The sequence below is a fragment of the Solanum lycopersicum genome, chromosome 4, assembly GCF_036512215.1.
Source record: "Solanum lycopersicum chromosome 4, SLM_r2.1".
Classification (NCBI taxonomy): domain Eukaryota; kingdom Viridiplantae; phylum Streptophyta; class Magnoliopsida; order Solanales; family Solanaceae; genus Solanum; species Solanum lycopersicum.
This window is the reverse complement of record NC_090803.1, coordinates 50,907,972-50,925,274: the sequence shown is the minus strand read 5'-3', so window position 1 is coordinate 50,925,274 and position 17,303 is coordinate 50,907,972. Positions and strand designations below refer to the sequence as shown.

The following is a 17,303-nucleotide window of genomic DNA, read 5'->3' as shown; positions in this document are numbered from 1 at the left end:
CCTTATCGGCATAATCCCACTCTGTTAGGAGAGTGGAGTCCAGTTATTATCAATGTTTTGCTCTCCATGAATAACGACGTTTGGGATTATTATAAAATAAAACTTTAAATCAACAATTTTATATACAAAATAGTATAAATATGATTATTTAATTTGCTATTGGGTTATCGATTAACCCATTAAGAAAAAACATCAAACCGTTAAGAATCGATAACCCAATAACAAAAAAAATTAAAATTGTTATAAAAATGTTAAATCAATAATTCATTATTGATAAATCAATAACTTTTTTCTTGCTCGATTTTGGTTTGATTTTAAATAACCCTACTATCAACAAATGAATGAAAGAAAAGAAGTTAAGAAGATGATCGAGAAAAGATGAAAAATTATTTACATTTGTTCTGATACCATGAAAGATATCATAGTTACCTTAAAGAAAAAAATTATTTTTTTATGTAAATTATGTTCTGATAGAATCTATACAATCAAATGCATTTTTATATAAAAATTCTATAGACAAAAATGTAATATAAATATTGTAACAAATTTACATCTTATAAAAAATTTAAAAATAATTTATCTACAATGTGTCATTTATCATGTGAGGAGGTATACACCAAATATTTCGTGAGGATGCGGATGATTGAAATTTTTTCATGTTTTATCAATCAACTCACACAAACATATTATAAATAGCATCAAGTTCTTTTCTTTATTCATTTTCTGATTGCGTAACTTAGCATCACATTTACATTCACAACCACAAGTAGTGAAATTGTTCAAAACATTTAATTTTATAATTTCTTTAGCTTGTTAAAATAATTAGGTATATAGATTGTTCTTGTGTCATGTAGCTCATATCTCTTTACAATTGAAATTTCTTATATCAAGGGGATGCTTAGATCTGAAACACTGAGGTAATAGATTCTACTTTTAGATATATTTCTTACACATTATTTTACGGATCTGAAACTCTGATGTAGTAGATCCAATTTTTATATATCTTTTAGGCATCATTTCACATATCTGAAATGATGAGACAGTAGATCATATTTTTATATATCATTCTTAGACATTATTTCATAGATCTGAAGCAGAAAAATAGTAAATTCTTTTTATATATATATTTTCATAGACATCATTTCATAGATCTGAGGCTCTAAAAATGTAGATCTTTGTTTTTTCTTATATATTTTTGTACATCATTTCACAAATTTGAAGTAGTGAGGGAGTAGATCCTACTTTTATATATCTTTCTTAGACATGATTTCATAGATCCAAAGCAAGAAAATAATAGATTTTACTTGTATGTTTTTCTTAGACACCATTTCACAGATCTGAAGCAGTAAGACGGTAGATCTTACTTTATTATATACTTCTAAGACATTATTTTACAGATTTGAAGTAGAGACAGTGCATCTTAGCATTATAAATCTTCCTGAGACATCATCATAGATCTAAAGCGGTAAGATGATAGATTCTAATTTTATATACTTGTTTTTGGAAGCTATTTCATAGATCTGAAGCAGTGATACAATAGATTTTACTTTTAAATATCTTCCTTAAACATCATTTCACAGATCTGAAGTAGTGTACAGTATATTCTACTTTTATATATTTTGCTTAAACTTTACTTCACAGATTTGAAGATGTGAGGCAGTAGATCCTATTTCTAAAAAATTTCTATCGAAAGAAAATCAAGCAGTGATAATGTCGATGCATCTTCTCAAAGGTTAGTCTTCTTACGGAATAATTATCTTATCATTAATTAAATTTTTTTTATTGAAAATCAATTTAAATTTTCTATTTGAATTTTGTTGTTAAATTTATCAAAAGTGATGTTATTTTCATGTGAATAAGATATATTTTTCTTAAACTTTACTTCACAGATCTGAAGATGTGAGGCAGTAGATCCTATTTCCAAAAATATTTTATCGAAAGAAAATCAAGCAGTGACTATGTCGTAGCATCTTCTCAAAGGTGAGTCTTCTTACGAAATAATTATCTTTTCATTAATTAAATTTTTTTATTTAAAATCAAATCAAATTTTTTATTTGAATTTTGTTGTTAGATTTATCATTTTTTATGTTATTTTCATGTGAATAATATATGTTAAATAGAAAATATAATTAGAATTAATGATTTTCTCACCCTAAAGCTCAATTGAAAAGTTTTATTTCATTTTTTACTTCTATGAAGAAATGATTGAAAAGAAAGTAATACAGAAGAGAATCGAGAAAAGATGAATGGACTTTTTTGAATTTGTTCAGATACCATGAAAGATACTAGAATCTACGAGAAACAAATTTGTAAAAGAATTTTGTATTTTTGATGAAATCTACAGAATGAAATGTATTTCTATACAAAAATGTTATGGACTTAGATATTAAAAATAATAATCCACAAGTAATCTAAAAATAATCTCATCAATAAAGTGTTATTTATAATGTGAAGAGATGTTCACTAAATTTATGTTGAGAATCTTAAAACTGATTTTTTTTTAATATTTTCTCAATCAACTCACGAATGCCTATTAAAATTGTATTAACATCTTGTCTTCATTTATTTTATGATTGTATACCTTAGGATCACATTTACATTAATAATCACAAGTCGTGAAGATGTACAATAACTTAATTAGATTTCATAATTTGTTTAGCTAATTAAATAACTAGATATATCATTTGTTTCTTCTGTCATGTTGTTTAGGCCCCTTCGCAATTGAAAACATTTCATACATTCTATAAATTTGAAGCAGTGATCAAATAGAACATCACATTTTTGTAGATTTTCTTGTGAAGAGATTTTATCGATCAACCGATGATCATGTCATTGCATCTTTATCGTTATTCAAACAAAGGTGAGTCCTTTATAAAATAGTTATCTTATTATTAATTTAAAAAAGAATTTAGTTGACACTGATTATAATTCATATCTTTCTATATCCATAAAATATGATATTAATGAGGTTGTTTTCATGTTGAATCTAACTATGCTAAACTGTAAAATCATTAAAATCGATTACTTTAGTAATTTTTTCTCTGAAAATTTCAATTGACAGTTTTAGTGACATTTCTCGTTACTATGATGAAATTAATAAGAGAATTGTCGAGAATAAAATCGAGAGAAGATAGAAGCATTTTTCTTTAAATTTGCTTTGATATTATGAAAGACGTAGTAAAACTTTTGGATAAAAAATTTGTAAAAAAATTATGTATATTTTTTCTGATAAAATCTGTAAAGTGATATGCATTTTCACATATGAACGCTATGAAGTAAAATATAAAAGGAAAAATTTTGTAGCAAATTTACAGCTTATAAAAATAATCTCATCTACAAAATACTTGAATAACAAATTTGTGAAAAACTCATGTATATCTTTTTTGATAAAATTTGTACAATTAAATGCATTTTTACTTAGAGATTCTATTAAGAAGAAATTTTTCATAACAAAATTTGCAAGTCATGAACAACCTAAAATAATTTTATAGTTCATGTAGGCCGGATCATAGCGTAGATAAATGCTATCCGACTTGAATGATCGAGAATTTTGCTTAGAGTTTACAAAATTCTTAAATAACTAATTTGTAAAAAGTTATATATTTTTTCTCTGATAAAATTTGTATAAGGAAACATGTTTTTATATATGAATTATATTGAACTACAATTTAAAAAGAAAAACTTTATAATAAATTTACAATCTAATCTACAAAGTGTCTTCTATCATATGCGAATATATTCATTAGATTTGTAGTGACAATGCTGAAAATTGAAGTTCCTTCGTATTTTTGTCAATAATAGGGAGTAAAACTTTGGAGTAAATGAGGGAAAAAAAGACTCAACTGAGGTAAGTCTCTTTTTTTTTTTAATCATATTTGAATATATTTTTTTATTTGACTATATTTTATTTCTAAGCCTGTGTTAAATTGATTGCAAATACAAAAAGAAATTCAATCTTCAGCACTAACTTGAAATGTATGAATTTTACATAATAATGATAATAAGTGAAGGAGTAAAGTTTTGAAGTATAGCAGAAACAATTATTCATTCAATCAGGATAGGTGGAAAACACATTTAAATAATGTTTAGTTAAAAAAAAATCTCTAAATAGCAATAGCTTCTTTAAAAAACCTAATTAATTTGAATGTCATAAATTGTTAAAAACAAAGTAAAACTATACACACACATTGAATAATGAAGGTAGTTATAAAAAGAATCCCAACAACCATCAAAAGGTATTGGAGCTGAAAAGATCAATGCATAACAAAAAAAAAATATTTTAGGTATGAATTTTAAAATTAAAAAAAAATTGTTTAATTTCTTAAAGGATACATTATATTTTATTTAAGTAGACAGAGTGAGATCATATATAGAAGCCATTTAGGGTACAAATATCGTGGGATCCAACTCCTCTTCATTTCTCTTCTCTCCATTGTTCCTAAGTTTTAGTTTGGATTGAAGACACATGTCCGAGTATAGAATTAATTATTGAGATCTAATTGATTAAAATAAAGTTGTAACAATAGTTATTTCTTCTTAAATATTTTTACTATCCATTATATTTTTCTTAAATATATTAAAAACTTTTCTTTACTGAGTGCATACATATTTAAAACTTTACTAAATATTTCTAGTTTTTTTGGGAAAAAATTATAGTACAATTAAACTTTTTATTATTCTAATAAAGTATTAAGAGCTACAACATCTATTAGAGCAATATGGACTCCATTTAGGAAGTAAAAAATAATTTAAAGTTAAGTGACAAAATTTATTTTACTCCAAAAATTGAAATAAAAAAACATTTGATCACAATTTTTAATTTTTAATTTTTAATTTGACAAATATTATTTGAGAAAACGATAAGGAAAAAAGTAAAAATCAGCAAAAAATTACTCAAAGTAATTAAGAAAAGAAATTCTTTTAAATACATTTATGATGAATATAATATAATGTAAATCTAGAATTGTTGAATTGCAATAATATTTAAGAAGTAAATATACGAAAGTAAATTACTATGATTAGAACGTTGTTTTAATCAATTAGATTTCAACAAATAGTTCTAAACTATGACATATATCACTAATTTAAACTAGAACTTGGGAAAATGATAAGGAGCCGCATCCTTATTCTTACTATTAAATAATTACTTAAAATAGAATTAGTCAAATATAAAATCTCATTAATAAAGTTAATTAGTAGCAAAATAAGTGTACTATGTCAATCGATAACAAATAATATAAAATGAAGAAAATACATAATACATAATAATAAAGTTTTGAATGGTACTAATAAGCCAAAGCCTCTTTTAGCCTCTTCTGCTATTAATTAACTTTATTAATGAGATTTAATATTTGACTAATTCTATTTTGTATAGTTATTTAATAGTAAAAATAATATTATAAATAATAATGTAAAACGATCTTAATTTGCTAAAATAAGTAAATAAGATAAAACTATATTTTAGATTAGGGGTCAAATAAAATAAAATCGAAGAAGTATATGGATCATTATTTTCTTTAATTTTATAATAATGATATTTAAACTTGCGTGGTTCCACTGACTAAACTTGACAACTTTTTGGAGTAAATTATACATTAATTTATTTATTTATTTTTCAAAATTTCTCTTTATTTTTTCATCCCGCTTCTAGAAAAAGTAATTGTGATTCTCCACTTAATTTCACAATAGTTGAATACAGAATATACTCTTGGCTACATCAAAAATATACTTGGCAACAATGAATAAATGATGATTAATTATCATTAAATATGCATATTTAATGACATTTATATTCTCTATATAAATGTCTCTAAAGTCTATAGCAATATATGATTAAATAACATTTAATTAATATCAATAAAAATTTTAATATTTTTTGTTAATGTGCATATTTATTATCGTTAAAAGATATTTTTATGATAAAGTTTGTTCACAATTAAAAGTTTGCAATTATTTGTAGTTATATATACTTATCGTTAAAACAAAGTGTTGCTCAGCTCTCAAAGATATATAATAAAAAAAGAATAATTTATTTAGTAAATTAAATCTTGTATTGTTGTTTTATTATTATTTAAAGAAGAATGAAAGAAGGGTTTCTTTGATTACTTTTTTCTTTTTTTCTCCGAAAGAAAGTCCTTTTAAGGAAATAGTTAAATGATTTTCTAATTTTTGTGGGATTGATTTTTTTGAAAAAAGAGAGTAACTTAAAGACATTCAGTTACGCCAAAATTAGGAATAAGAAAATGTTTATAACAAGATTGATTTATACACCAAAATTCATGGAGGTCATTTAAATTTTTTTTTTTTATATTTATATGTGAGCTGAATAACAAATCAAAACTGATTTGTTATTTATTTGTATATACTTTGATCAAAGAGGCTTATGATTTTGGTGATGTTTCTCATCATTTTATTTTTTTAATGTGCAATGAGTGATATTAAATAAAGTATAAATTGAAATTTATTCATTATCACTCATTACGCTATTTAAAAAAATAATACACTATAAAAATTATGGGCCTCTTTGGTCAAAATAAACACATAAATAAAGTGAATAAAACCTCGAAACAATCATAACAGAACAAATTAAGGGAGTTTGAAAAAATAACTTTAGCCATTACTTTTTATATGACGTATTGAAACAGAATTCAGACGTTATAAATTTTATCAGATTAGAAATATATGTGTTGCCTAATAGGTATTTATCACAAGTAACTTGTAAGTGTATATTTGTCCTCTTCATTATTTTGTGTTTTCAAGGTGTCTAAATAAGTGATAATGAATAAAACAAAAAAAATAAATTCATTATCACTCATTATGCTATTTAAAAAAATTAAAAAACCTACCAAAATTACGGTTTGTCAAAGTAAACACGGAAATAAAGTGAGCAAAACCTCAAAACAAGATCGCAAAAGGACAAATTAAGGGAGTTTCAAAAAATAACTTTAGCGATTACTTTTTTTTATAACGTAACTTATAAATGTATAATTGTCCTTTTCAAAATATATATGGACATAAAACTCAAGAGAGTAGTATCGAGGACAAAAGGCAATAAAACTTCTCCATTATTTAAGCTAATTTTGGTGCAATTCAATGCCTTAAAGTTTCTCTTTTTTATCACATAAATGATAAACCAATCCTAGCTTAGCACAAAAATTAGAAAACCATTTTCTTCTTTCATGTTAAAGATTTTAATTTTGAAAAAAAAAATTGGCCAAAAAATTTGATTAAAATGATATTTTTTTCTATGTTATTTCATCTTTAGTTTTTCCCCCTCTTTTTTCTCCCTATAAGATCTCTTTCTAGTTATGAATAAGTTAAATATCGTTACAAACATCTCTTTCTAGTTATGAATAAGTTAAATATCGTTACAAACATTTTATCATTAATTTCAGCAGCAATTTTGGTCTTTTTGTAGATGTTGTGTGAACTAAAAATGATAAAAAATTAAAGGACAGCATTTTAACTATTTCTTTAAAAGGACTTTCTTTTGGAAAAAAAAGAAAAAGTATATCAAAGAAACCCTTCTTTCATTCTTCTTTATATAAAAGTAACATGCAATTTTTATAGCAACAACTAAATTAAATTAAATTCTTATAAACCTCAAGAATTTACTCAAAAAAGTAGAGTCCAATCCTTGCAAGACTCCATCGTAAGAATAAAAGAAAAAGAAAAAAAATGTGAATAGTTGGATGAAAAATGTGAATAAAAATGATTTGGAAATAACTAATTTATATGTTAGTGCTCATACAAGTCCCCACATTTTACCAACATGGTTTGTGGTGTACTTGTGAGAGTGTTTTACCTTTAATCTATCCATCTCTAAATAAGCTTTGCAATGCTAAATCTGAATATGTTTAGTCAAAGCTCTAACGTGAACTTCAGATATGGATATGAAAAAAAAAGTCTCCACATTTTCCTCCACTACTACATTATTGGCGTGTGTCAAGCACAATCATCTACTTGTTCTTCACTCTTCTTCTACTATAAATTAGTTATTTCCAATTCATTTTTATTCACATTTTCATCCAAAAAAAAACAACAACTACGGTATCAAATGAAGAAAGTAATAACACTCAACAAGAATCAAAGTTCACTCTCTCTATGAATCCTGATATGGAGCAACAACAAATAAGCCTAGATCATCAACAAGTTGAAGAAAAAGAGTTTGATTACTCAAAACGTTCTCAGTGGCTCCGAGCAGCTGTGCTCGGAGCCAATGATGGGTTGGTTTCAACCGCATCATTAATTATGGGAATTAGTGCTGTCAAAAAGGACATCAAAGTCGTGATCCTTACTGTATTCGCCGGCCTAGTGGCCGGCGCATGTTCTATGGCTATAGGAGAATTTGTCTCCGTTTATTCTCAGCTCGATATTGAAATTGCTCAAATGAAGAGAGACAATAAGAGACGAAATAAAATCCAAGGAGATCACGAGGACGAGGAAGAAAAAAATGTCTTGCCTAATCCAGCACAAGCAGCAGCAGCATCAGCTCTAGCATTTTCAGTAGGTGCAATTGTGCCATTACTGGCTGCATCTTTTATAAGAGATTATAAAGTGAGAATTGGAGCTGTTGTTGCTGCTGTCACCATAGCTTTAATGGTGTTTGCATGATTAGGTGCTGTGTTGGGAAAAGCACCAGCAATCAAGTCATCTGCTAGGGTTTTGTTTGGAGGTTGGTTGGCCATGGCTATAACTTATGGCTTGACTAAATTGATTGGTTCTAGTGGTCTTTAACTGGAATTAGCTACCAAATTATTCATAGTTTTTTGATAATCTATTGCTAAATAATTTTAGCCAGTGAATTTTATCATTAAGCTATTGAGTTTGTGTATCGCTAAATCGTATTTTATCTAGTTATATATGCTACTAAATATTAATTGTGGGATAATGCCATAATAATACCTTTTTTTGTGTTTAGAATTTGTTATTATGTGTAGCTAGGATATATATATAGGTCCCTATGTATTATAATATTTGTATGTATGCATGTATCATTATATAATATGATAATATATATTAATTTCCATCCTTAAAAATCTCTGTTTCGTTCTTCTTCTTCTCCTTCTTTTTTGATGATCATCAATTCATCCTATTATAAGGCTAATAATTAGTTCTATAAAAACTTGGGATTTCTATCAAAGAAAAATATAACTTGGGGATTTGTTTCGTTCTTTTTTCTTCTTCTTCTTTTGGGAAAAAAAGTTTTTTTGGCCAGAAATTTTGGTGATACTTTTCTATGTTATTTCACCTTTTTAAATATATTTATCCTTTAACACTTACTATGTTTTTTTTAATTCATGTGTGATTGTGTGTAGTGCTGTTTAAAATCATTAGCTTGACATGAAAGGTATTAATATGAATTAGCAACTTACTAGCATAAAGTTACTCTCTTTTCCCTATTTTCATTATTTCTTTTTTAGACCTTTTTTTTTAGCCGACCACGGAGTCTATTAGAACAGTTACTTTATTTTTGAAGTAAAGATCATGTTAATGTACACTCTATCTTTTAGGTCCTCTAAATCTCTTTATGAAAATTACAATGAATATGTTTGTTTATATCCATATTCGATGTGTGTAATACTATTTAAAATCGTTAATATAGACTTATTATAAGCTTTAGGAAGAGCTTGCATTATCCTTCTTCCATCCCAACATTATTATTAATTAGACTGAGCTAAAAATGTTTATATTTAAACTCAGCGTTTTTCTTTCTTTTTTTCTTTTTTCTGATAATGGAGACTTGCAAGGATTGGACTCTTCTTTTAGGAGTAAAATAATTAAGGTGTATAAGAATTTAATTTAATGTAATTGTTGCTATAAAACAAAACATAAGCTTTTGTTTTTGCATGTTACTTTATTTAAAGAAGAGACGGATAGATTCAAGGGAAAACTAAGATAAATGGGTTATAAAATTTAAAACAAATATAAATTCATAAATCCAAATTCAAAAGTAATTTCTGAATGTTATGAATAATTACAACTCATACCTTATGCAATAAGACTGATAATTTTCGCTTAATTGATACTGAATTAATATCCTATATTGTATTGGTATCATTAAGGTTGATAATTTTTGCTTAACTTATACTAAATAAGTATCATATATTATACCGGTATAAATTTATCATATATGGTAATTGTATCATTAAAATTGATAATTTTACTTAATTATCATCCTTAATGATACCAATACACTAATATATGATACTGATTGAGTATCAGTTAAGCGAAACAATTCTTCACACCAAAATTATTTTGCTATGTCTTTTTGCGATCTTATTTTGAGGTTTTGGTCACTTCATTCCCGTTTTTACTTTGACTAATGATGATTTTGATGGGATTTTTATTTTTTTAAATAGCGTAATGAGTGATAATTATAAAAGAACCATTTTTTGTTTTATTTATTATCATTCATTTACGCACCTTAAAAAATAAAATAATGAAGAGGACAAATATACATTTACAAGTTACATGTGATAAGTACCTATTGGGCGACACATATATTTCTAATTTGATAGATTTTATAATGTCTAAATTATGTATTCAATACCTCATTATATATATATATATATATATATATATATATATATTGGTGTTTAGTGATATGATAAGTTAAAATATAATATAATACAACAATAAAAGAATAAAAATAAAATATTAAATTTAAAAAAATAATTATAATAATTTTCTCTTTCTTACTAACTTTTTTGTCAACCTTAAAACTTTATTTGACTACTTTTGAAAAAAATTGCTTAAATTTTTAAAATAATTTACTTATGGATTTTGAAAATTATCAAGTAATAATTGCACACAAAGTTTTTTTCAATGAATTTTGTTAGATAAAAAAAACATAAGTTAGTGTTCTTTTTTAAATTTTTTGTTTATAATCATCATAAATCTTTATGTAATTTATATATATTTTTTAGAGACATAAATTTAATGAATTTAAAAGGTCGATAGTTTTTTAAATGATGATTTAATAACATGATGTATCAACTAGAATAGAATGAGACTTTTGAGATATTTAGTATTTACTTTTTTGGAATAAAAATAGTAATAATATTATTCACTTTCTATTTTTTTAAAGAAAAAAAAGTATAAGCATGAATTTCAAAATACACCATTGGTTTTATTGTAATAATTAATTGACATTTTATATTGTTGCTTCATCATAAAAATATATGATTAATAGTTTGAGTTAGCATTAATGAGTAATTTGTATATCAAATATTTTCGAATGTATACATCTAATAAGTATTTAAAATTGATGATATTATAGTACGTTTTAAGAAGATATTCTTCCTAACATAAATAAATAAAGAAATTAATTATAATAAAAGAGTTTTTAAGTATAAAAATTTATTCTTAATAAACTCACGTTTTTTTAAAAAAAATATGATCATTAGTTTAGTTAAATGAGTTTAATGAATCAAATTAATCTATTGTTATAAAAATGTAATGACCCGAAAAATCAATTTTTTAAAAAATTCTAAACTATTCTTTTAACTTTAGTTAATTTGTTGATGGGTAATTATAGATAATTAAATTAATTGAAAGTTAGTGGATTAAAGTGATAATTTATTTAAGACCATGTACTATTTAACTATTATATATTGAAATAAGAAGTAGGGTTTGTCAATTTAGTACATAAATTAGAAAATAGATAAAAGAGGAGAACATAAGTCACCTGCGCTAAGAGGCGATCAATGTGGGAATCCAAACTTCACTTTTCAAGTAAAGAATTACTCGTGTTTCGTTAATATCCTACGGCTAAATTTAAAATTTTGCATATGAATTGTATTGTCGTTATATTAAGTGGGTTGGAAGAAAGAAGGTGAAAATTGTTAATGGTGCAACAATTTTTGGGGACAAAACTGTAGCCTAATCATTGCCTAATGATAAAGGCACTGGTAATTCTAGCATTTCAACACAATGAACCATATTATTAATGTCACTTATTTTCTTATTTTTTTAAATATGCCTTATAGTCTTTATATTTTAAATAATCCTAGTTTGGTACATTATTATGTGTAACTAAATATAATGGTAAAATTATATGAAAACAATTAAATTTATGATAATGGAGAAGTTGAAACTTAACCGTAGACTTGAAATTTAGAAATATGAGAATTGATATGTTACTTGACATCAAGATTTGGAACTTTATTATAGATTTGAGTGTTGTTAATTAGTCTTGAAATCTTATGTAGGTCATTTTTTTGAATAGATTACTTTGAGTTGAAAGTTCAACGAAAGAGGAAGGCTCAAGTTTCAGAATGAATTCTTGATTGATTGAGGCAAGTGAATTTCTAAACTCTTGTTAAGTGTAGGAAATGCGTGTATTTCCTGTTGGTATATATTTGGGAGTAATGGGACTTGGTGATGGTTTGACTTGTTCACATCAATTAATTCTAATGATGAAAACAAAGGGTAATAAAAAGGCAATGTGAATAATTGCTTGTGTGTGATGTGTTGATAATAAAGAATGGTTTGAAAGGCTTGTTGAATCATTGTTGATGTTGTTGTGAATTGTGCAGTGTTATGAAAATGGGTGTGTCCTCTTTATTTGTGTGAACATGTCATTTGCATTATTTTAAGACATGATTGTGACAAGTGTTATGTGCATTGAGAAAGAATGAAAACTTAAAGAGGATGTACCATTTCGAGGGACGTATCGCGCGCCGCGATGGTTATTATTATCGAGGGTCGTGTCATGCGCCGCAACAGATGCATAGATAGATATGTCCTACATGGGTCCCGGCCTGAGAGACAGCGGGTGTGTATCACTAGGTCAGACATGCATCATTATACTTGACATTGCATTCCATTGCATTGCACATACTTAGTGAACTTGATATTGTGTTTTGTTGATCTTGTAATTGCCTTTCTGTGAAACTTGTGATTGTTGAATACTGAGCTTGTTATTGAGGATATGTAATTTGTTGATGTGTTGTTGTTGAGGATATGTAATTTGTTGAAGTGTTGCTATTGAGGATATGTAATTTGTTGAAGTGTTGTTGTTGAGGATATGTAATTGGGTAAAGTGTTGTTGTGGAGAATATGTAATTTGTCTAAGTGTTGTTGTTGAGTTACTTTCTATGTAAATTGTGAGCTGTTAGGTTGGACTGATTTTTATGCAGCTTGTAGTTGTGGAGGTTCGGTTGGGGGTGGTAGGAGTACCCGTATTTGATCCCCTTAGCTTGTGTTTAGGGATTTACTTTCTTAGTACCGTGTGGTTTTGGTACTCACCCCTTACTTCTACAATTGTTTGTAGGTTACTAGTCCGGACCTTTTATGATATATTCTCTTCTTTTCCGAGGCTTCCTGGAGATTTGTGAGGTAGTTGTTGATCATCTCAGCATCCCTCCTTACTCCTATTTATGATTTTGTTCTAGTCTAGAAACAATATCATATGAGACTTATATTTTCTTTTGATTCAATTGTAATATTTTAGAGGCTTGTACACGTGACAATTAGGTTTTTTGGGTATAATGTAAGTTGATAGTAAATTTCCGCATTTTATTGTAATAGTTGCGTTTTAGGCTGACTTGTCTTGGTGGGATAAGACGAGTGTCATCGCGTCCATTTTTGGGTCGTGAAAAAAAAACTTTAGTGACATGTCAACTAGGAGAGAATAAGACTTTTGATGTGTCAAATATATTTGAAAAAAATAGTAATAGTTGAATGATATTTTGGTCCTAAATGAAACATAAATGATATTATGTTCTTATTTATAATTAAGAATTAATAAAACTATCTTCTGATATTGTTATACTCAATAAAAGATTTAATTTCCCAACATTGTATATGTTGGATTACAGTTTTTGCTTTGTTTTCCGGATTTAAGATTTAGTAATATTATAGATTTTTAAATATTTTTTATAAATTAAATTTGGGTGAAGTTTCAAAAGTATTTGATCATAATTTTTTAGAGATATATATTTTTATTTACTTAAAAGAAAACATGAAACATGACTTGTAATCATATTTTCTACAAGCTATCAAAAAAAATCTATAACTTGACATAAAATTACCATTTTTACATTAAAATGGACACCATATTATTCTAAATTACAATATGATATTATAATAAAAACTATTAATAACAGAGTGAAGAAGAAAAATTACAACATACATAGTACCAACTATTGCTTGATATATCTTACTAATAATCTTCTGATAGCAAGCATGTATTTCTAAATCAAATTACTGAAAAGTGAAAAGCAAGATAAAGTTTGTTGGGGTAAATAATATATGAAAATTTATATTTTGAAATTTTGGGATTTGTTTTTCGAATATCTTAAAAACTAGACAAATAAAAATTGCCAAATCAAATACAAAATCTGTAATCAAATGATTCCTTAGAAATTTTGATTTATAGATAATAAATATTAGTTTATAGATCCGATTCAATTCAGTCTAACACTAACCTATAACCTAAATTAACCCTATCTGTTGTGTCATCTTCTTTCTCATTTTCTTAGGCAAAGTCTGAAAATTTTTTTAACGGCATTATAAAGATTCATTTTACTATTCATCCAAATAATGAAATTCGCTTGTTTAAGTTTTATACCAAATACAACCTCGTCGTGTAAACTTTCAATTAATTTGACATGTTGGTGAATTTTTTCTTTTTACTACAAACGTGATTCCCAATGAGGTTGATTTGGGTTATGGGTTAGAGTTGAGTTGGATCGCATCAGGTCATGATTTATTGCCATGAAATGAGAAAAAATATTATGTGAACTAAATAAAAAAATGTCATGTCATATTTTGGTGGTCAAATATGAATAGGGTAATTATGAAAACATACAGACAATATTGGATGATCTTGTTAAAAAAAATATAACTTTATTGGATATTTAGTGAAAGATAGCCCGAAATGGTTCAATTGTTGCAGCTCCGTCTAATTACTGGTTGCTAAAATTGTTTTCTTTTTTTTTTTAAAAAAAACTGATTGAATTGATTTTATCATATGCATAGACATAATTATGATATAATAAAATAAGCACAGGCTTTATATATATATATATATATATAATGACGGAGCCAGGATTATGAAGGGATTCAACATATAAAGAAGTAAAGAAAAAAATAGAGCAAAACTGATCGGGGAAGAAAAGTATTATTCTTAATCCGTTAAATTTATTTTGACTTGTCATTCTGCGTTTAATGGTTCTTCCTATTTTTATCTTTCTTCATTGATTTTATTATTATTTTTAAATGACTTTTTATTATTTTACTTTACTTTAAAAAATTTAAATAAATTAAATTAGTGTTCTTTTGATCACATGTTACTTTAAAAAATGTATAATACTCTTTACAAATGTGTGGGGAATGAGTTACCAATATTATAATGCATATTAAAAGGACAAATTAATGGCATCGCCAATTTTTTGTTCATTTATTCAACTTATAAGGTCAATCGGTGAAAAAAAGAGACAAATAACTCAAATAAATATAGCTTATATCTATCTAGAATAGAAATGAAAAAGTAAGAAAGAAATATCATGAATAATAAAGAGATATCATGAATAATCATGCCTTTCAAATTTATTCGTTCGATTAAGTTTTGTTTAACTTACCTTTAAAATATTTTTTCTCTATCTCAATTTCAAGTTTAAGAATAATTGATAGTTTTTTAAAAAGTTCCTTTGAATTATAAAAAGAAAGTTACGTAAAAGTAAAATGAGTAATAGAGATAGAAAGAATAAAATACAAAAAATAAATATAATGTTCCTCCGACATTTGAACAAATGAATATTGAAGAGAAATAACATGGAAACAAAAAAAAAAGCAATTTACAAAAATGATTATAGTTATAGGGATATTGAATTTTAATAGCTATAAGTATGATATTTATAAAAAATAACTACAATTTATGTCTATATCTAGCTGGTTGTATAACTTTTACTATTATTATTATTTATACAGTAATATAGTTACAATTTTAATTCACTAAATAAGATAATTTATGTTACAACCCTTTAATTACTTCCATAAACTCTTAACTTTCCATTATTAAATTACCAATTAATATTTACCTATTGAAAACATATATATATTCAGATTCCATTTAAATAAAAAAAATATTGGATACATTTTACCCCATTCTTTTGTTGTCTCATTATTCTTACTTCATTGTTCTTATTCAGACGTCATAAATATATTTATAAAATTTTGCTTAGTTAAATTTATATATTATATTTGCTGAATTGATAAATGAATCTTATTTCTTTCGATTTTAAAGAGTTGAACTCCATGAGAAGCATAACATGTGCGGTAATTTTGATTTTTGTAAATCTACTTATGCGGCGCTTCAATCGGACGATTCAACACATATAATACAATTTCCTACTAAGAAAAATGTATTATTTAATTTATATAGTTAGCATATGAATACTTTGATTTCAAATGGATACAATGACTTATATAACTTGATGTATTAATATATCTAGGATACAAATCACCATAAAACTTAATGTATTAATATATCAAACTTGATAAAGTATATCAATTTAGCAACAATTTAAATACATTTATCTTATGAATACACCTATATAATTTACATATGACTACCTTTGTTGTTAAACAAAAATACATGGACAACCCAAAAATAAGAAAAATAGAACATAACACAATGTGAGTATCTAAGTGTATTCAAATATACTTATATATCCTAATCAACCTTTCAACTTGTGATGATATTTCAATACAATTGGGCAATTTAAAAAAACGACTATGAAATATAATACAATATAAGTATCCAGATGTATAACCATTTTACTGTATAAAAAATTGAAAAATACAAACCATCATAGAATTTAATGTATTAATATATCAAACTTGGTAAAGTATATCAATTTAGCATAAGAGCACAACAATTTAAATAGTTACCTTATTAATACACCTATATAACATACATTTGAATACACTTGTTGTTGAACAAAAATTGGATACATGGACAACCCAAAAATAAGAAAAATAGAACATACTACAATGTGAATATCCAAGTGTATTCAAATATAATTATATATCCTAATCAACCTTTGTTCATGTCCATCTTGTATTACTTTTTTTACAACTATATACGTATGAATATAACTTATTAATTTTTTCTTCTGCTTTTGTTGTACAATTAAATCTTAATGTCTCTTTTCTCCTGTTTTTGTTGTACTACTTTTTTCCACTGCTATTGAAATCAACGTAGGAAGTTCATCCAATAATTCATCAAATAAATGTATATTGGAGTACTGATTTTCACCATTATAATGAAAAATCTTCAATTGAAACTCTATGAA

At 25.6% G+C, this 17,303-nt stretch overlaps 1 protein-coding gene and 1 long non-coding RNA gene across 4 annotated transcripts; both read left to right on the top strand.

Annotated features, from left to right (window-relative positions):
• The first annotated feature begins 640 nt into the window (after positions 1-640).
• Positions 641-13,786, top strand: LOC109118736 (uncharacterized). Of its 3 annotated transcripts, none has more exons than XR_002027635.3 (8): positions 641-917; positions 1,398-1,465; positions 1,642-1,732; positions 1,890-1,980; positions 2,788-2,860; positions 3,802-3,847; positions 12,213-12,299; positions 13,277-13,786. It is a non-coding gene; the product is annotated as an uncharacterized lncRNA (long non-coding RNA). The 3 variants fall into 3 exon arrangements; XR_002027637.3 differs by having other exon boundaries at positions 695-917; positions 12,230-12,299; XR_002027636.3 differs by having other exon boundaries at positions 719-917; positions 2,710-2,860.
• Positions 7,694-8,922, top strand: LOC101251976 (vacuolar iron transporter homolog 1-like). The gene has a single exon (XM_069297170.1). It carries the CDS (start codon positions 8,104-8,106, stop codon positions 8,611-8,613), a length of 510 nt encoding a protein of 169 aa, XP_069153271.1. The 5' UTR covers positions 7,694-8,103; the 3' UTR covers positions 8,614-8,922.
• Positions 13,787-17,303: the final 3,517 nt, after the last annotated feature.

Excerpts from the sequence above, each read along its gene's own strand:
- LOC101251976 (XM_069297170.1), top strand. The coding sequence starts at position 8,104 with ATGAATCCTGATATGGAGCAACAACAAATAAGCCTAGATCATCAACAA.